At 32.6% G+C, this 22,130-nt stretch overlaps 2 protein-coding genes across 7 annotated transcripts in view; one reads left to right on the top strand and one right to left on the bottom strand.

Annotated features, from left to right (window-relative positions):
• Nucleotides 1-2,283, bottom strand: part of LOC106079463 (calmodulin-binding transcription activator 1-like) — a 31,425-nt gene extending 29,142 nt beyond the window's left edge. For all 5 annotated transcript variants that reach the window (XM_056007845.1, XM_056007846.1, XM_056007848.1 and 2 more), the window contains exon 1: nt 2,136-2,283. The gene's annotated coding sequence lies outside the window, so the exon portion shown is untranslated. The remainder of the gene's footprint in view (nt 1-2,135) is intronic.
• A 45-nt stretch (nt 2,284-2,328) lies between these two features.
• On the top strand, nt 2,329-20,706 carry LOC106065885 (coatomer subunit beta'-like). 2 transcript variants are annotated; one of them, XM_056007851.1, is made up of 21 exons: nt 2,329-2,367; nt 6,701-6,792; nt 6,946-7,077; nt 7,487-7,573; nt 8,003-8,129; nt 9,200-9,348; nt 9,650-9,793; nt 10,349-10,448; nt 10,745-10,887; nt 11,484-11,683; nt 12,812-13,008; nt 13,990-14,096; nt 15,334-15,477; nt 15,990-16,120; nt 16,629-16,836; nt 17,520-17,845; nt 17,940-18,032; nt 18,193-18,373; nt 18,544-18,690; nt 18,791-19,036; nt 19,933-20,706. In XM_056007851.1, exons 2-21 carry the CDS (start codon nt 6,790-6,792, stop codon nt 19,984-19,986), a joined length of 2,919 nt encoding a protein of 972 aa, XP_055863826.1. In that variant the 5' UTR covers nt 2,329-2,367; nt 6,701-6,789; the 3' UTR covers nt 19,987-20,706. The 2 variants fall into 2 exon arrangements, with proteins under 2 accessions (XP_055863826.1, XP_055863825.1); XM_056007850.1 differs by lacking the exon at nt 2,329-2,367 and adding an exon at nt 2,556-2,574.
• The last annotated feature ends 1,424 nt before the right edge of the window (nt 20,707-22,130 follow it).

Here is a 22,130-nt window from a genome sequence, read left to right as displayed (position 1 = left end):
AATAAAAAAAATAAAAATATATATATATATATACATATATATATATATAAAAGAGTCTTTACATACTCTTAGAAGTCTCTATAATAGTAATAATACTATGACTATGTCTATGACTATACTATAGTACTATAGTTAAAAAGTTGTAAAGGGGTAGAGCAGGCTTTTTGTATGTAGGATGGAAGAGACTTACAAAGTACAAAAAAAAAATTGGACTAATTAGAGGGCTAGAAAACTAATAATTAATGTAGACTTGATTTGACTAAATGACTTGACTTGAGTCTTGATCAGTTGATGGGATCTAGATTCTATACTTATTTATTAGTTATTATATATTTATTTATAATTATATAATATAAATATATAATAACTATATATAATATATATATAGTAGATTCTTATATTAGGCACACCGTATTCGGGAACTAGGTCAAATTTTTATTTTATTTTTTTATTTGGTGACGGTTTAACTTACAAAAAAACTGAAAGCAGATTCTTATTCTGCAACTAAAGGACTATAAAAATAGCTGTGTTTCTTTGAATTACCAGTCATAGTCAAGATTTTATTTTAAAATAAATTAGGTCACTTCATGCTCCTATAATAAGCGCAGTTTTTGTGCTTTCTCCTTTAGCGCACATTGAGCACCGTTAAGAAACACCACTATGTTATTGCTAATAAATTATATCTGTGTTCATAAAAAAATATTTAGATTGTATTAAAAGAAGTAGATTCACTTCTGCAATATGTATTTATAGTATATTGCCTCTCTCTCTATTATATATATATAAATATTGTTTATAGTTTATTTATATATGCCTTCCTATATAATTTATGTGTAGAAACAGACAGAAATAAATCTATATATACATTATAGATCTATAAATTAATTATTATAATTTAATAAACATGATATTTTCAACTAGGCTACATGTATTCTCTGTCTCTTTCTTTTAATTCCCATCCAAGGACCCTCTTCTTTTCATAATTTGGATGTTCGTTTTGTTACACCTTAACATCCCCTCCATCACATAGATGCTTTTCTTTGTCTTTTCATGACTCTCTCCCCCTTCCCTCCACTGCCTGTATGATAGATTGTGACACTACACAATTAGTGTATACCTCTCCTCACCACCAGCGCTCGCCTGGCGTGATCACCTGCAGTGGGCATGGTCTCTGGCTTCAAATTAGCAAACTGCCCTTTTTTTTTCATTCATAAATTATGTATTCTAGACATCTCGACCTAGGTCACGTTTATTCATTGAAAAAATCATAGATTTATTAATCCCAATAATATTTCTTATTACCATTTTGCCTTGTGCACTATAGGAGAAGTGTTAAATTCATTATTATCGTTGAAACACCTCCTTTTTTAATTTTATTTAACAGCTAACAGTATGAATGTGATTGGAATGTCTTTCTAAAGATATTTGGAAGCTTATTTTGATATATCCACCAGCCTATGATCAAACAGGCTAATAATATAGCCTTCATCCCTTATATGGGTATGAATTGCCGGGGGAGGTTAAAACAATAGCTTTACATACTTGGTTACTGAGAATCTAAAAAACTGCCATCTGCTTTGGAAAAGTGGAACAAAAATACAGGAACTTATCTAAAATTGGACATGCACTGTCCCAAAATGTCGTTTTTAGCTCCAAACATAAAAACAAATTAATTATAAACAAAAAAAGCGATGTGTTTCTTAAAGGAGAATTCGATGAGCTGTGCCTTATATAAGAAGCTACTATATATCTAAATTGACTAAATCTAATACTATTAATAATTATATTTGTTATTAATAATTTAATAATAGACCTCGCCTTTACCTAGATTGTCCTAGATCTAATATTAATAAAATTATGTACACTGTACTGTCACTGTATTGTGTAGACTGTCACTAGATCTAAGTCTAAGACTAGAGACAGAGAATACTCATTATTATTTAATCATTATTATATTTATATCAATGATTATAGTTATACTAAGTTATAGTCTAATTATTTAAATTATTATTATTATTTATAGACTAGAAATAGAATTTATACTCATAAAATGATAATTATACTCAGACTCAGTGACTAAATCTACTTATTAAAAGTTTTTAAAATTAAAAAGTAATGAACACTGCTTTACTTACTAACTTAAGTACTCTTCATTTTAGGTGTACAAGAATCTAGACTAAATATACTAGATCTAGATTAGATCTAGGTCTATGAGAGAACAATAAATGGGCTGAGTTAGCTAAGTTCCTCCATTAGTCCATAGAGTCTAGATCTACCTTGTCTAATTCGATTATACATACAAGCTCAATGCGCATGACAGGAAGAATGTTTTCCTTCTATCAACAGACCTGCGAACAAGCATATCAAGTGTGATAAACAAGAGTGCTTGGCACTCGACTAGAATCTAGAATTAGATCTAGATTCTAGACTCTAATTCTAGACCTAGAATCTTGTCTAGATCTAAAGACAGCGATAGAATAGTGGATCTCTACAGATACTCATTTTTTTATTTCATAGAACTTTCTCAACATCTATTCTAGATCTAGATCAAGATAAATAATCCAATACAAAAACGTAAACATTAGATCACCCAGGCCAGGGGAGTCTACTCTAAGATAAATTATAAATAGAGTCTAAATAAAAAAAAATGTCTACACTCTTTCATTGTTTCATCCATAGACTACACATTTATATCTAGATCTATATAGATCTAATAGTAAATAGAGTCTAGATCTATGTCTATGCTTTCATTATTAAAACTTAGACCTCTAGAATCTAAATAGAGTTCTGAGACGTCTATTATTATATATTAGATGTACTACTAAGTACTAGGCCTAGATCTGATCTAGTAAATTCTAGGACTAGAGTAGACATTCTACAGAGTTAGAGTACAGAGACAGTCAGTACTACTTACTAGTAACTAGATCTAGTTACACTTACAGTTAAGGTCACAGATAACTTATTGAAGTTATTATCTAATTAAAGTACTATTCTACTAACTAGTAGTTACCCAGTAATGAGTAAGGGCCAGTAGAGTTACGAGTACTAGACTAGTCCTAGATAGCTAAGACTAAGATTAAGATACTCATAACTCATCAGTCATACTGATAGTAACTGATAGGCCTACTACTCATAGTCATAGAGGTTAGATGTTAGAGTGTAGAGTTTACTAGAGTCTAACTGCTAACTCTAGAGTAGCTCTGAGTAAAGTCAGAGTGACTTGATTGAGTATTATTTAAATTATTATAAAATAATTGAGGTAATTTCCCTCTTCTGAACAAGTTAAGCGCTGCTGCCGCAATTTTACGTTTGAATTTTTATAGCTCTGTAATGGTTAGTCCTAGGAAAAAACTGCAAACATCTATAAACTCGTCATTCATTTGTCAATAAAAATAGCTATATATTGTTTTGTTACACTTTGCTTAGTTACAATAAAATATGTTGAAGAGGGTTAGGTCAATGAGGTCCAGCGCTAACATTAAGGTGATTAACAAACACCATTCTCCGCTCTGTACACTAACAAATGTTTTTATATTATTTTATTTAAAAATAATATTATCTTCAATTATTATATATTTTAATATCAATTTCTTTTTAAACCAACTCAAGACCTACAGATTAGTGTTACTTTTCCCTTTTAATTGGTCCCTTCTCTGCTGAACCCTCAACTTTACTAAAGGCCTTACCTATTTGGTGGGTTTGGCACAGAACAAACTAAATGACATGACGAAGGCAACTCATAGGACAATTCCAAACTGTTTATTATACATTAAAGACCTGCCAAAGGCAAACATAAAACATAATTACAAATGAACATAAACTAAACATAATTAATAGGCCTAAATACTAGATCTAACGAAAAACAAAAAGAAAATCTTATGGTGTGAACCAATCATCTCTTTTACAAACACAAGAGAGATATGGAACACCAAAAACATAAAAATAAATGACAACATAGTTCTCTAAAAATAAATCAATTAGTTGTTCTACATAAAACTAACATTATATACATTGTTTGAAGAGTTTCGCTCTTTACTTTCCTTACAACAAAACTACAACAATTAAATAGAACAAATCTATACACTCACAAATACACTGTTTCTTAAAAGCCAGTATTTACACACTGGTTGTAAAAATACTTTTACAAGATGGACAGTTAGCATTATATAGGAACTATTTCATCTAGTATACTACAGGTACGCATTTCAATAAATGAATTCATCTACATGCTGGCTTCTAAAAATAAGAATAGTCCAACATGAACAAAAACCGCAGTAGTGATATTCTATATAAACTACTAATTAAAATTACAATCTAATATGAATAAGTAAAATGTGATTACCTGCAGCCATACGTAAACACATGGTGTAGAACCAGACACAAACAGGGAGTGGAGACGACATAGGTCTAGTAACATATGGATACTACAGTGACAAAAGATGCTGGTAGAATGGACAGTGCCCACGTTGTCTTCCTTTTTATGCGCGGACACAAGGTGCCATCTAGGGGGAAGGGTCACGTGGATATAGGGGTGGCCGGTGTTTCCTGAAAAGGTATCCACTCCACTACACCTAGATCTAGTTGACCCCCCCCCCCTCCCAAAAAAAAATTAAAAACAACTGCGTGACCCTGGGCGTCTAGCCCGCTCACTCCACTCAGTGAATGTGACCTAATTTGGTACCTAATTGATCAATAATTGTCCCTCCCGCTACATGAATTTTTCTGGTACTGTGTTGATGATTCCATGCTAGGTACCTACCTAACCTGGTCAATCAATAATTAGAGCACCAAGGAGTGAAAAAAAGAGAGAGAAAGCAGGATTGTGCCTCTCATAAAATCATTATTTTTTTATACATTATATCCCTCATTAGCACTATGTTTAGCAATATTCCCTTTCTTTTTACTCATTCACATCACACTTCAAGGTTTAACATCTAAAACAAAAGCAAAATTAAGTAAGAAAATGTTAGACCTATTCAAAATAAATCAAAGAAATGTCCATTTCCCAACCTTAAAATTGTAAAGTACTCTCTTTCTCTGAAAATATAGCATACTTTTAGATATCTGTTAATATTGAAGAAGATAGAAACCTCAACACCAGGACTTTCACTTACTAAAATTTGGTACTTTTATACATAAAAGTATGCACTATTTTGTTGGTAAATTTGGTCGCTATTTTGTCTGGTCACCTGTTAAAACCACCAGACAGTGCCTCATCTGATCCTTTCAGTCAAGTCAAATCAAAGATTGCAAGATGTGCTAAGCAGCTTTCTAATGCATGTCATTGACCTAAATCTTGTAGACCTCTATACAAAAAAGCACAATTAGATGTATTGTGATTAATTTGTATAAAATGTGTAAATAAATAGCAATTCTAACTATTAAATTAAACTAAAGTAAAGCGATGGACAGCGAGAAAACATGGGCCTCAGCTCTTGAAGAAAAGCACGCCACTCCAAAAATGTCCAGCTCCTCTACCACCAAAGCGAAAGCCACCTTGAGCTGCAATATATGTGGACGGGAGTGTCTCTCCAAAATAGGGCTCCACAGCCATATGAAAAAGTGTTCGAGATGAACCACTGTCGTTCTACGACTGAAGGAGGCCAATATATAAACTAAAGTAACAAAAATGAAAAACTGTACTTACACTAATTTTAAACTATATAGATATAGAATATGAAGAATACATACATGTCACAGTAGTCAATGACTAAATACTTGGGGACTTTGGAGTAAAAATGTAGATTCTACATATAAAACAAAAATCAGCATATATAAAGCCCTAGTCTACCAGACCTGTGTGTTGAGCACCTTGCTGTACGGAAGTGAAACATGGTCAACCTACTCGTGGCAGGAAAAAAAGCTGTCTTCCACCTCCGATGCCTAAGGCGGATCTTTAAAATAAGGTGGCAAAATAAGATAAACAATGATGAAGTAAGTGCTACGAAGAGCAGGGTGCCAGGACATACACTCTGTTATCAGCAGCAGACGCCTTGGCTGGCTTGGCCACGTTCGTAGAATGCCAGTAGGTCGACTTCCACAGGACATTCTGTATGGCGATCTAATAGAAGGCAGGAGAGCCGCTGGTCGCCCACTTTTACGTTATACGGATGTATGCAAACGCGACATGAAGCTCTTCAAAATTGACACTAGCAGCTGGGAAGAGGTGGCACTGGATAGATCCACATGGAGAGAGAGCATAAAGGAAGGGTCACAGATTGCAGATGTCATACAAAACAGAAGCAGAAAGAAGGGTGAAAATGCAACAGCGCCTGGTGATTACATATGCCCAACCTGCTATCGCAGCTGTGTATCAAGGATTGGCCTCTTTAGTCACACAAGAAGTTGCAAAGGGAAAAGATTGTCTCTCGAGACATAAAATGCCACAGATATATATCTATATGAAGTTAAATAGTGGTCTCACAAATATCATCTTGGTGATATACTATTGAAATTAATAGTCTATACTATTGAAATTATTTAAAGAACTCTGGCTGATCATGCACAACTTTATACTCCATAATATCACACACTGAGAATTGTCTCTATTATTTGTTACACACTCGCCATCATTCTCTTATTCGTACCAACTAACCTTCACTAGTAAAAGTTAGATTATACATTCACACACACTTTCACCTCGTATATATCATTTTTTTATACTTTTTAAATTTCAAAATATTGTTATGATGTTTTACAGATGTACAGAGTAAGAACAGTTTGTCAAAATTCAAAACATACATTTTTTTTCCTAGCATGATATGAAATGGACATATCATTATAAAACAAATGGTAAATCATTACATTGTTTTGTTTTACTGTTGTCATTGTTTTATTGTTATGATTATTTCTATTTTAAATTATCAGTGCTATTCTTGTTTTTTTTATGTCAATGAGCTTTGGCCAATCTATTTGCTAATGAGTTTGTTATTTTTGTCTCCTTAGAAGTTACAAATAAAAAGAACGCTAACATCAAGATCTGAAAGGGTCAAATGTGTCGATCTTCATCCTTCTGAACCCTGGATGCTGACCAGCCTGTACAATGGACATGTATATATATGGAACCTAGAAACAAAGGTGGTCTTGGGAGTGGGAGGGATGATGCTGTAATGTGTTTATTCTTTTTTATTCCAACTCTTATAGAAGGCTATTGTAAGCTGTCTTTAGTCACTTTATCTTTTCAGTTTTCATTCTAAAAGTTTTAGAATCAAGAGTTCATGGATGGTAGTTAGGTGTGGGTCACACTGAGAATGTTTAAGAGTTTTAAATTTAGAGTCTTTCTTCTTCTTTATCAATCTATTTATGCATCTTTCCGTTTCTTCTGAATATGGGCACCTGGAATGCTGTTATATTCATTATTTTCTTTTAATTTTTACCTTTTGCATTTTCTAAGTTTATTGTCATAAAAGTATTGCATAAATAAACTCTTTCACACTACTTTATTTTGTACTATATAAATAATGTATTAAATATATTTTGTTTTCAGAAAGTTATAAAAACTTTAGAAGTTAGCAACCTTCCCGTGAGAGTGGTCAAATTTGTATCCCGTAAAAATTGGATTGTCACTGGCTCGGTTAGTTAAACTGTCTCCTATGCTCAGTTCTCAGTGTTGTTTGTAAATCAATGTTTACTGTTGTGAATGTGTTTTTGGAATGACTTTGTGATGTGACATATGTTGCACTTCTTTATGACTATTTATTATGATTAAATGGTGCAGCCCTGTTTGAATGCTCTCTTGAGAAAGCAGACAGCATAAAAGACAACTGCTTTTTTATGTGGATTTTGATTTACTATTAGTTTTTATTTAGAAGTGTACTAGTTGTTGAATTGATGTTGATGTCTGTGGTGAAATTGAATATTGTAGAAATTATACATCACATATAAATCTCATAGAATATAAATCATCACATGTTCTAAACATCATTGACTATGACATTAATTCTCTAGTGTGAACTGTTTCTGTTTCACAATTTATAACTAATTGCTTATTCTTCTCACTAAGGATGACAGGTTGATCAAAGTCTATAATTACAACACGCTTGAACATGTAAATCAGTTTTATGCTCATTTAGACTTCATCAGAACAATTGCAGTGCATCCGACTCATCCATTCATTCTGACCTCAGGAGGTAACAATAGCATTTTTATGCTTGTAATGAATATCAAGATGATTATTTTTTTGTTGCTCTTTAGATGTTCTGTTTTTTTTTTAATTCTTTGCACTTTAAAGTATGCATTTTACTTGTTATTACTTAAAATTATGTTTAGGAAAAAACAAAATGGTGTTCTAATAAATATTTCATCTCCCATATTCACTGCTGCTCTCATTCTTTTAGTGTAAGTGCTGTCACTGTTGGTGTACAGTGCTTTTCTTTTTAAAACTCTTTGTTAACAAGTGTCTTTCTTGTTCTTCTTCATTCTCATTTGTTAATGTATTATTAACCTGTAACAAAAAATAAGTTTCTTGCTATGGGTGAATGGCCACTTGGTACTAACGTCTAACTGCTTTTCTTAAATGAAAGATTCCATAGCCTATAATCATACCAATTATCTGAAAGCCAGCATCAGTTGCATCATTTCTTACTATACCTAGCTGATGTGTTTGATCTACTACCTCGCCATAACATTGGTGCACGCTGTACTACTATTTTTGATGCCATTCCTGGACGTATGAAATGTTATAGTTAAATACCTGACATCATCCTCTGTAACTACCATCCAGTTTATGTGTGACTTTTTTTAATGGTATTTACAACTAACTTAATCCAAAGACCCTTCTCATGTTATCTGGGGATATGCTTGTTATAAGATGGTAGCATTTTCAAGGTTATTGACCTAAATTCAGATGGATGGAGTTTGCAAAGCCAATTTTTTAAAGCTAAATTGCTTTGAATTATCAATCATTTTTTTTAGTGTGATAACTGGAAGGGTAGTAGATTAGGATATAATATTAAGATGATACACAAAAAAACAAATAATAGTGTATAAGACAGAAACAGATGGAGTGACCATTTTGGAAAGTGACATTTGCATTGTTTATTTACAAATTAGACAAACTTGACCCTATAGATAAATTGACCTTTGCTCTTTTTGAGATTAAACCTTAATTATATAAAAACGATAATTTAATGTTTAGTAGTCTAGTTGCTGTGAACCTGCCTTATTATCTACATAAGAATAAATGAATTTGTTTGTTTAGATGATGGAGTGATTAGGCTGTGGAACTGGGAAAAAAAATGGTCCAGCTCAAGAGAATACACGGGTCATACCTATGTTGTGATGCAAGTGATAGTCAACCCAAAAGATAATAATCAGTTTGCGTCTGCTTCTTTGGACAAAACTGTGAAGGTAAGGAACATTTTGCTTGCAAATCTTGTCAAAATTATCACCAAAACATTTTTTTTTTCAATTAAATAGCTTTGATTTAAATATTTGGATAATCCTCCTTTTTTTTTACATTAAGCTTATATCCTTGAATATCCTATGAATTAGTATTCTTTTTATGGGCTTATACAATGAAAATATTCAACATAATTTCTGAAAAGACATTTTAGCGCAGTTTGGGAAACCAGGAAATAGCATCTGAAATATTCAGAAAAATTATTTTTCATTCGGTTTACGCAAATATAAATTTATTTTTCTGTTTCAGGTCTGGCAGATTGGCTTGCGGGCTCCAAATTTTTCTTTGAAACATGATAGAGCTGTGAACTGTGTGGAATATCATCCTGGCAATGATAAACCATACCTGGTGACAGGAGAGGAAGGCGGAGCAGTGAGAATATGGGATTATCAGGTATAATGAAGTAAACTTTATCCTAGAAAAAGAATGAATAGAATTAGCTAGACATGAAAACTATCTTTCATTCATCAATATACACTTAAATATAGAAGCTTGCCAATATTTTTCCCTTTTAGCAAGAATGCAAGAAAACCTGATTATAATGAGCTCTCTTGCACAATTCTTTTTAGAAGTAGTGAATTTAGTTGTTGAAATATAAAATGGAACCCACCCAAATCATAAAATTATGTGCATATTTATATATATATACAGGGCTTTTTTTGTGACGGTACCCACCGGCACAGCGTACCGGCACCTTTTTGAATGTGAGGCAAAAAATTATTACTTCTCTTGTAGTTTAATGTTTATTATTAATTTATTAGTAGTTAAAAGCTGGACAATCCATTACTGAGTACAGGCACCTAATTACTGAGTATCGGCACTATTTTTTTAATAAAAAAAAGCACTATATATATATTTATATATATATATATATATCTCACAAATAATGTACATGTTATTATAATTCTTTGGTTTTTATACATTATTATGATATTATTTTTGTTTCAGACTAAATCCTGTGTGCAGATTCTCCAAGGACATACCAAAGATGTTAACACTGTTGTCTTTCATCTATCTTTGCCACTTATACTCTCTGGGGGTGATGACGGTTAGCGCAAACTGTTTACATTGTTTAATAAACTCTTTTTAGCACGTGCAATGAATTTTAAATTTAATCAAAATTTGATTTAGAAATAAAGTAAGCATGAAAACAGTTCAGTTATGTTCTATGAGATAAAATAAACAGGTTGAAAGTGTAGCTGCCATTTTGACAGAGTGTTGAGAGTTGGCATGTTTAGATCTGTTCAATTACATTTGTTTTAACAAAACAAAACCTTGTAATTTGCTATATTGAGTTTGACTACATAATGAATAGTTATTTTAAATGTTTTTAACTTGTTACAGGTCAACTCTGTCTATGGCATTCTGGGACATACAGACTTGAAAAGGTCATGAACTATGGGCTGGAAAGAGTTTGGATGATAACATGTCAGAAAGCATCCAGCATTATTACTGCAGCATTTGATGAAGGCTGTATGGCACTTAGGGTATTACTTATTATGTCTGAATATCATTCAGAAAAGTAAATAGGAATGGTTAATGATGGTGGTCAGCTCAATAAGCATCCGCCATTATTTTCACCCACTTACGTCACTTGCCTATCAAAATTGGGTGAACCTGGGCATCCTTAAAGTAGAGAAATATACAATACCAGTCTTCACCGAGATTGGAACCTTAGTCCCCTTGATTCAAAAGCCAAACAATTTACCGCTCAACCAACCAAATATCATAGGACATAATTATCTGTCATTTATAAGATTAGAAAAATATATTATTTTTTAAATATCTTTTCCTTTTTGTTTTTTTAAATTATATTTATTATTTAATTTTTAGTTAAGCTTAATTATTTTTTAACCTTTTTTAATTTGATCATTTTTAAGATAAGGATTTTTACTAAACACTGTATTTGGAATATTTATTCATAGCTAAAAATCTAAAAAATCTAGAAAGAAGTCCTTTAGGCCAACAGTTTTTAATGGGTAACTGGTTTAAGTGGAATTTAAGTAATGGAAATTCTACTTAATATACACTATATTTATTGTTCATCTTGGCACTTTTTATTATTTTTTTTTATTTTGTGTAGATTGGCAGTGAAGAGCCTCCAATATCTATGGACCTATCTGGCAAAATACTTTGGGCTAAACATGCTGAGATCCAGCAGGCCAATGTGAAAGTTGCAAATGAACAAGAGATTAAAGATGGGGAAAGACTGCTCTTGGCCATCAAGGACATGGGAACCTGTGATATTTACCCTCTGACTATCTCACACAGTCCAAATGGAAGGCAAGATTTTCCTCATTCTTGTTGTCGTAGTACTTCCTGCTAAAGTCAGTCACTCAGTGAAGGTCAAAAATCCAACTTAAGCTTTTTTCTGAAACAATAATTTTATTTGTATTTTTTTTTTAAATAATGAAATTGAATAACTAGACACATAATGACTTATTGCTTGTAATCGTTACAAGTCTATTATATTTTGACATTTTTGATTATGAAAATTTACTGAGTGTTTTTTACTTAAGATAGGTATATTTGCTTCATCAAAGTTGTAAATTTGACAACATCCTTTAAAACTCTTTGTATCTTAACATAATTAAAACATAGGTGGGACTCAGAGTGATAGAATAATCTGTTGCAAACTTAAAAAGTTTCTGAGAGTCCAAGTCTTGGCTTTTATGTGTGGCTCAGATATTGGGTCTGGCAGAACTCTTAACACTAGTAGGGAAAAAGGCATTGGCAAGAATTGGTGCCTAAACCAGAAAGCTTCAGGCAGGAGAAGCCCATTAACCTTGGTTGGCTACCCACCTAGGAGAAGGAAAACTGTGAATCCAAACCTCTGCTGTTTTGTGGCTTAGCTCAAACATGGGAAAAGCTTGAGTCTACCCTAAGAAAAAACCTGGAGATGGTGACCCTTAGGAAGTTTGCAGCACACAGCGCTGCTCTCTGGCAGACCCTATGGTGCTGCTGACACTAAATTTTAGCAGCTATTGTAGTTCCTCTGGGACACTGTAGTTGAGTGGAGAGGGATGAACTGCTGTGTGAGCAACAATGTTCCGACCTTAGTCAATGCCCAGGCTGTCATCTTCCTCCACAAGATGAGCCATAGTTGTCTTATGCCTGAAGGAGGCTAAAGATTGATGCACTGCCAGAAAACCTTTCCCACAACTACAGAGATAAACACAGCTAAAAACTACATATACAGATATACCCTATTTCTTGAGACTGTTGTTTCTGAATCTCTTATAACTCTGGGATCACTCATCTTTCAAGTTTAAGTCACTAAGCACCAGTAAATATGTGTCATGGGTGAAGTAAGTATATGGTTTAAGTCACTAAGCACCAGTTACTATGTGTTATGGGTGAAGTAAGTATTTGGGGAACTGAATGAACGGGTGTGTTCTTTCTGCTCTGTAGGTTTGCAGTTGTGTGTGGTGAGGGTGAGTACATCATTTACACAGCTCTAACACTTAGAAGCAAATCCTATGGATCAGCCACTGAGTTTGTGTGGGCCACTGACTCCTCTATGTATGCTATCTCTAATGGAAACACTGTGACTATTTATAAAAACTTCAAAGAATTCAAGACCCTGAAACCAGCTCTTGGTGTTGAAGGTATTTCATTAGTTTCAAACATGTTTTAATATCACACTTTGTAGTAATAGTTGTAAGGTTAATATATTCTACGTTAAAATAATTGGGATGGGGGGTAGATTGATATGAAAAAGATTAGCAGCTTAGTAATAGTTTTATAGAAGATTTAACACTAAGGAGCAGCTGGTGACTAAACCAGCAAAGTTTGAGCATGGGGGCTCATTAGCCTGGGCGGGTTACCCACCTATGAGAAGAAAAACAACTAAAGCCAAACCTTTACTGCCTTGGGAAAGGTTTCGTAAGTCAACCCTGAGGAAAAATCAGGAGTTGGTGACCCTAAAGCAGATTACAGTACATAGTGCTATACCCTGGCCTAACCTGCGACACCACCGATCCCAAACTGTCTCAGCTGCTTGGAGATTGGGTAACTGTTGTTTGGGAAATATCATCTCAACTATAGTTAATACCCAGGCGTTCATTTATATGAGATGATCCACAACTTCATGGCTGAAGGAGGCCATATTGATAATACTAAGATAAATTAATAGCTTAAATTAGAAATAGTTTTTCTTATGATTTTAGGCAACTTTCTTAACAGTTTTCCAAAAATCATCATTTGTTCCTTAATTGGTATTTGTTGGAGTCAATTTTTTTTTTATACCAGTTTAATTTGTATTGATATTTTATTTTATTGTTCTCAAAGCTAACACCAAAGTCTTCTTTCTTTCTTTGCAATCTTTTTCATTATAATTTTTGTATTTTCATCAAATTTTAGGTTTGATTTAATCCATGAATTTTCTGTATGTCAGACATGCAAATCATTATTTTTTTTATAAAAATGATATTTTTAAAATCATTATAGCTACAAAATATGTTCATGCATTAAAAAATACTTTCCCTACAATTTACTAATTCTTGGAATATTTTATTCAGTCAGCCATTTTCTAGTGACTACTTTTAATTATAATTGCATAGCATGTAGATTTCTATATATTTTTATAGGTCTATATGGAGGTCATTTACTTGGAGTCAGATCTACTAATAGCTTGACTTTCTACACATGGGAAACAGTTTGTGTTGTTAGACACATTGAATTGGAACCCAAACATGTAAGAACTTTCTTGTACTATTGATTCAAAATCTATGGATAAAAATGGTGTAGAGAATGTCTAAGTTCTTTGGATAAAAAGTATGTAGAAAGCCTTTCACTTGATCTTTATTTGTTGGCCTCCTTCAGTTGTAGAATGACTATGGTTCATCTTGTAGAACACTTTTTCATGAGACAATATGTGAATATATAAATCTCATAATAAAAATTAAGTACCCCTTTTAGACCTTGTGATCTATAGGGCAGATAATGTAAAAGTCATCTGTTTTTTTTTATGGCCAAAGGTTTCATGTGGCCAGCACTTGGACCACCTGCCTTTATTTTCTCCAGCTAATGTCAGGTACACATATAGATCTTTACTGCATAATAAAATGTAACTATGAATTTTTGGTCTGTTTAGAGAATGTATCTGCAGAACATATAATGTTGGAATTCTTTGTATATTGATTAAAAGTGATTCTTCCTATAAACAGGGCGGGCACTGTGTCACACACTAGTTTTAGAACCACTGTGACACAAGGTGAACTAGTAGTGACTTAATAATCATGTAACTACTTCGTGCCAATGCAAGAGGAAATATTGGGGTTGAAACTGACCACGGGGTGATTTCAGTTAGTTGATCTTGGACTCTTGTAGAGAGAGGAATATTATGGATGTCCTTTCCAGTGTAGTGATGTACAAGTATTTAAGTTACTATAATTGATTCGTATTCAGGATGCATTTCTTTGGATGTATAATTTGTGATGGCTGAAGTCGCCAATATCTTTGTGAAATATTTTATATAATAAAAACCATGTCTGCTACCATCGTGTCTATTAATGATTCTAAGTGTTGTGGTCGGAGAGCTCAGTACGTTAGTATTCATACGCACCAGCAAATCTAGTATTTAGTTAAGAAGTCAGAGAACATTATAGTAGTACCAGAAGAGGTATCTGCAACACACAGAGGCAGACCAACTCAAGACCGTCCAGACCTATAACAATAACCAGGCCGTGACACACTGCATAGGAATCTTTGCTACAAGCTAAATCCTATTTTTGGTTGCTTAATTGTATAACTAGTAATATTACCCTGTGAGACTATGTTGAAAATATTAAAATTATCACATTTAAATATACAGGTTAGCTGTACATGTAATAAGATAACTATCTAGCAGAAGTACATTTTTTATTGTCAGATAAAAAAGAAAGACTTAAAAACATGAAAACTGTTTATTTGAATATTTTTTTTTAAAATAGGTTTTCTGGAATGAATCTAACACCCTGGTCTGTCTATCAGCTGTTCAGTCATTTCATATCTTACAATACAATCCTGAATCCTTAGAGCCTTCTAGCACCACACCTGACGGGATGTCCGAAGATGGCAATGAAAACTCTTTTGAGGTAAATGTGCTTTTTATTGTCTTAAAATTTTGTTGCAACATTCTATTCTAATCTGTAATAGTACATTACATCATTATATTTCATAGCATGACATAAATACTGGTATACAAAGATTTTTTTTTAAAGTCATGATAGATTTTCAGATTTAGTCTTTATTTTTCTTATATATCGTTAAGGCAGATGTAGGCCAGGTAATCTTTAACAATATGAACAAGAGTCTGATGTATAACTTTCTTGATTGTTACATAAAGTTGTATGCAAGTGTTCAAAAGTAAATTGTTCATTTTGTTTCACTTTAAGAAGAACCAGAATTCCAAATAAATAAATATTAGCCTAATTATTAAAAAAGGAAAGGTTTGATTTCTCCATTATAATGATAACTCAAATGGTTTTAATTAAGAAGGTACAACTCAATGTCTCGCTGTCCTGACATCAGTCTTTATTCTTCTATAGTCTTGTTCACACAGGCTTTGTGTCTTGTCAATCATTCTCTAAGGTAAATATCTGAACAGGTCTTACATGAAATTGCTGAAACTGTTACTCATGGTTTATGGATTGGTGACTGTTTTGTTTATACAAACAACCTCAACAGATTACGCTACTATGTTGGTGGTGAGGTTACAACAGTTGCCTATTTAGACAGGTGATTTTTTAAAATATTTCTTTTAAGATTTGCTAGATTTATACTTGCTTTTAGTCAGGCAAATGTTTTTTTTTAAATCTAATACTCATAGCTCAAATAGAAATCAATTGTTTCTCATTTTTAACAAATTGTCATTTTGGATCAGTAATAGTTGCTATTTTTATTGCCAGGTATAAGAAACACAGTGTTTCTGTTAGAGATGATTTTTCTCTTGCCAAATTGACTTTTCTGTCAGTGATTCAGCAAATTACAGAGTCTAGTTTAATTCATAACTTTTTTTAAAAATTTAAGAATGCCCCATTCAAATCATCTACTTCACTAGAGCCTCTAAGAATGTTTAAAAAAAAAAATTAACAGTTAATCTGTAAACACTGACTGATGCTGAAGCTTTGGGTTGGGGAGGAGAAAATGAAGGTGCAGATGAACTTAAAAAAACTTTTTGCTGTAGTGAATATGTCTGACTAATGCATCTCGTAAGTATTTTTCTACTCCATCTTTCTTACACCAGACCCATGTATCTACTGGGGTACATTTCCAAAGAAAACCGTGTGTATCTTGGGGACAAGGAGCTGAACATTGTCAGCTACAGGCTCTGGACATCTGTGCTGGAGTACCAGACTGCTGTAGTGAGGAAAGACTTTGATTCTGCTGACAAAGTACTGCCCTCTGTGCCACTGGATCAGAGAAACACAATTGCCCAGTTTTTGGAATCTCAGGTACTGCAATTACTGTGGCTTGAACTTTTGTTAATCATAGATGAGGAATTCTATGTTACCCTTAGCATGGGATAGCTTATTAGTCATGTGGTACACTGTCCATTCTGAAGTTTACAGGATGGAGTTGCCATACAGACTGACATTTTTACACAGAATTGTAGACTTGAGCTAAAATTAAAAGAGTATCAAGCTGAAAATGGTGACCTGGCCTCTGTTAAAGAAAGCATAGGCCGCTGATTCTTAAGTTTGCCACATAAAACCAGAATAATGATATTAGAATATCAAGGACATTATACCTTCAAACTCTTTAAACTTTATTTTTTCAAATGTTTATTTTTATATTTTATAATAATTTTATGCTTGAAATAAATAAGAATACTAAGTTTAGAATATGTTGTTATTTTTTTTTTATATTTCAACAAATAATCCAGCCTAAAAAATTAAGCAAAGTGTTCCCCAAAATTTTAAAAATGTACTAAGTGTTTCCCAAAATTCTTAGAGTGTGCAAAGTGTTCCCCAAAATTCTCAGAATTTGCTAAGTGTTCTGTTAAAGAAAAGGATTTGGGAACACTGATCTACCCTTTAGATCTCTCAGTTCACTTAAACTTTAAATCTGATCATTTGTTTTGTATTATTTGATCGCTTTTGAGGATTATGTTTTTAATTGTTTTTTGTATATCAAGGGTTTTAAAAAGCAAGCCTTGGCTGTTTCCAATGACTTAGATCACAAGTTTGACCTGTCTATTCAACTTGGAGACCTTCAGGTGGCCTACTCACTGGCTAAGCAATGTGACACAACAGATAAATGGAAGGAACTTGCAGACGTTGCCATGAAGAAGTCTGATCTTGCCTTGGCACAAGAATGCCTTCAGAAGGCCCAAGACTGGGAGGGCCTTCTTCTTATAGCTAGCAGCACAGGCAATAGGGAATTAATGATGAATGTGTCAACCTTGGCTAGCTTAAATGCTAAAACCAATGTGGAGTTTTTAGCCAACTATTTACTTGGAAGGTAGACTTTAGATTTGTATTTGAAGTATAAGAATGAATAGATATGTCACTTTTCAACTGTAACATCCATCCAAAATGGTTATCTTAAATTGCAGGTGTGAAGATTGCCTTGAGATTCTAATCCAATCTGGCAGGCTACCTGAAGCTGCTTTCTTTGCACATACTTACCTACCATCAGAGATTTCACGGTAAAGTAATACACAATTTTTAGTTAAACAGCAAATGTATTTAGAGTTATATTTAACCACATTTTAGATAGTCTTGTGTCAGTGATACATTGTACCTAAAGAATGTCATTCATAGTTCACATAGTAAATTGTTTTTTTTTTGTTTGTGTATTTCAATCAGAGTTGTGGTACTTTGGCAAGAGAAGGCTTCCACAATCAATAAAAGGCTGGCTAAATCTATTGCTGAGCCAAAGTCATATGAAAATTTGTTTCCTAATTATCAAGTGTTGTTAAAGACTCAAGAGTTTCTGAAAGCTGAACGGTCCAGAATTAAACCAGCTTGTAGTTACTCTCAAACCTTAGTGAGTTTTAGAATTGTGTCTAACCTCTTAACTTATCAAACACGATTTCCTATCAAAGACATGATTTTATTGATGTCTTATCAAAGAGATGATTCTATTGATTTCCTATCAAAGACATGATTTTATTGATTTCATATCAAAGACATGATTTCATTGATTTCAATTAACAGGATACTTTAAGCTGTAACCCAGTGGAAGAAATGATGAAGGCAGAATGTAGTGGCGCCTTTGTTTCCTCTCAGTTACTTAATGCTGCCAGTGAAGTTGACGAGGATGTGGAAGGTTTTGTTACAATTCAGTCGTTGAGTCCAGGGGATGTAAGTCTAAATATTTCTATAATGATATAAATTTTAAATGTATATTTTTTGTTATTAACCTAATTGTTTTAAAAGAATCGTTCTTTCTCTCTCATTTCAGGAATCTCCATTTGATGACTTAGAAAATGATAAAGATATTTTGATCCCCTCTCATGTGCAGAAGTTATCCACTGCATTGCTCAATGAGCTAACCCCAGAGTCTAGTACGTCAGCAGCTCAGTTGGCTGGAGGTACTGCTAGTGAAGAAGTTCCAGCACATCAGATAAACTTTGACACAAATGAGTTGTGGGATCAAGAACTTGAGATTGACTTAGAAAATTTAAACATTGATGATTTTGATATAGCTGTAAGTAACAAATTTAGTCATTTTTGTTTTTTTAACTTACTGTTATTTGATATAAAAAAAAATGTTTTCTTAAAATGAGAAAAAATTATTCTACTTTAGAAAATTCAACATATCTAGTCAAATAGTACTTGAGGGATGCTTTAATTACGTAAAACGTGAACATTGTTTTAAAAGAAAACATGCAGCTAAGTATGTAATTATATTGTCTTTTTTACAAAGCTTATATCAACACACTCTGTCTTTCTGGTAAAATGTTTGAACACGTTATTTATCCGACACTCATTCTCAGATCAAGTTGAAATTAACCAATTAATCAATTAAGTATTGGTAATTATTTTGTCTGGTATCAAACAAGGGAAAGAGATTATACTAGACAGATGTGGTGATATATGTTGAACTAGTAAGCTTTATATTTTGTGTAGAGAATTAGGCAGTTGCTTAAAAGTTTGAAACAAACATTAGATAATTATAAAACCTTCTATTTTGATAAGCACTTTGCTGGCACAGTGGTTAGTCTATTGGCTTTAGGAGGCTTGAGCCCTCATGTTCGAATTCAAGTCATACAATTTATTTTTTTATAAAATACATTTAAAAGCTATCTTGGTAGCCTTCATCCAGGTATTCCCTTATTTCTCCACCATCCTTTTTATAGACAAGTGCTAAGATCATAGCACATTGAGAAAGCTAAAAGCATGAAATTGTGCTAAATAAAAACAATCAGTAAAAATATTTCTAATCAGCAGATTAATTATTGTTAGTCTAGATCTATTACAAATTTAATTACATTACTGATCCAATGTAATTGATACAATCACACTTAATATAAGCTTTTTTTTTTTTAAAGTATTTTTTATATTTTATTGTTATTTTTGTTTTGTTTTTTGTGTACACTCTAGGACTTGAATTTAGATGGAGATGAGTTTCTACTTGATGATGATGATGATGCTTAAAATGACTACAGCAGATAGTCACCAGTTTTTAGTTCCTGTGTTTTAAGTATTTCTCATTGCATTGGCCGGGCCACCATATACTGTTTGGGCCTCTTCTTTACAGTCTGGCTGGCCAGAAATTTACAAGACTCGCTAGGTTGCATTCCATGGCTTGTGGTCAAGTTGGCAGCTAACAATAAATGTTGGTTTATATTCCAATTTATATGTATCAGTATAAATTACATCAATCAAACAGAATTTTTAAAATTTTGTTCATACTTGTATAAGTTGAAGTCAGTCATAATAATGCTTGTATATGTTTAATGAACTTTTTGTTGAAAGCCTTGTTTGACTTTTATATAGTTCATAATATTTAATGTGAAGCATGTAAAGTGTTCTACATGATTTTATAACAGAATATATGTAGTGAAATTGACTAAGTGGGATGTTAGTAAGAATGCTGGTTGAGTGTGGTGATAGATGGATTGATTTTTTATGTTAGGTTTCAAAATTGAGTGTCTGAATGATGTGGCTTTGATTTTAAGTGATGTTAGGTTTTTCTTTATAGATGTATTTTTGATGCTTCTGTGTGTGTGTGTGTCATAATTGATTGTTTTCTTTATATATTTATTTTACAATAAGCTGTTTTTAAACTATAATTTAATTTTGTCTTAGTTACTTAGCTACTTCATAAAGCTTATAATCAATTTCTTGTCATTCCTGTGCTGCTTAAAACTTGCTCAACTTCTAGGTCCACCTGGTTCTGGTTCTAAAAGTTGGAGTCACCTTGTTACTTTCTGGTTTTGTTATACCCAGTATTCCCTTAGGATGTGGTGCTATCTAATTTAAAAGTAAAGTAAACATTTCAGACATTGCGATCTATGGGGCAGATGATGTAGAGGTCAACTATTTCTATGACCGACAGTTAATGAGGGTGTTGTGTGCCCAGCACAATAACCGTCTCCCTTTAACTTTCCCTTACTAAAGTCACGTACCCCTTATAGTTAGAGTCTGGGGTGTCCTGATTATCAGGAAATTAAAAATACAGTCTTCACCAAGACTTGAACCAAGGAGTTCTCATTTCAAAAGCTAAAAGATTTAATACTTAGCCACCACACGCCCATCTAATTTAAATGTGATCATAAATTTCATTTCTAAGGATAATGTTTTTACTTTGTATTCTGGAAAAAAAAAAACATACTCATGAAATGTTACTTTATGAGACTTGGGACTAATTTAGAAGAAAAAAAAAAGTCCATTTAAATGTTTTTGCTAATATAATGTTTATATAATATATAAATTATAATTTTTAATATTATGTTCATTTGCAACCCTATCTGTGATTTTAATCATTGATTTTGTCTATATCAGCATTAAAAATAAATGTGACAATTATATTTTATGTTGATGAAAATTTGAGCCATTTTTAGCTGCAATGTGTGAACTCTAGTTGACCAGTGTGTCATTTGATTTTACAAAACTTTTACATGGGAGTAGACAGGACAGAACCTTACATTAAAATGTTTTTTTTCAACTTATTTTGGTATAAATAGATTTTTTTTTTGTTTGCTTTACATAAATTTTTTCTCTTCATACTTTTATTATAAAGCTTGTCTTGATCAACTATAATGTTATATTTCAGTGCAGTTTTGTACAGATGTTATTGGCCATTGACAGCTTATACATTTTGATCAAATTGTGTGCTATGCAGGGCCTGTCCTTTGTTGTGAATTCTGCACATTTGATGTTGTATGAAGACATTGTTGACATATGTGTCTAATAGTCAGTCACAAGCAAGCAGCATTTTGTGATCCAACTCTACACAGAGTTGTTCTTCTTTGCTTTTTAAGACAAAGAAGTAGTTGAAGAAATTTCTTATATATACTAGACGTAATACTTATTTTATGAGTCAAAACCTAATATAAGGTCATAGGGAAGCTTCTACATTGTAAAAAATACAGTGGAACTTCACTCAACAAGCATATATGCTTAGCACTTGTTAGTGAAACTTTATCCCATTCAAATTAATGTCAAATTTGAGAATATTTTTTTATTGAAATTACTAAATAGTGAAATATATAAAACATTGCATTGTAAAAGAGTATCATTCAATTTTTTCTTTTCTGCTCTGATGAAACGAACAAACTTTGGTACCTTAATGCATC

The sequence above is a fragment of the Biomphalaria glabrata genome, chromosome 13 (assembly GCF_947242115.1).
Source record: "Biomphalaria glabrata chromosome 13, xgBioGlab47.1, whole genome shotgun sequence".
Taxonomy (NCBI): Eukaryota; Metazoa; Mollusca; class Gastropoda; family Planorbidae; genus Biomphalaria; species Biomphalaria glabrata.
The sequence above is the reverse complement of the archived record's forward strand: the minus strand, read 5'-3'. Positions and strand labels throughout refer to the sequence as shown.

Coding starts and splice junctions, on each gene's coding strand:
- LOC106065885 (XM_056007851.1), top strand. Junction 16,837..17,519: donor CCCAGTTTTTGGAATCTCAG/GTACTGCAATTA, acceptor TTGTATATCAAG/GGTTTTAAAAAGCAAGCCTT. Junction 18,691..18,790: donor AGTCGTTGAGTCCAGGGGAT/GTAAGTCTAAAT, acceptor CTCTCATTTCAG/GAATCTCCATTTGATGACTT.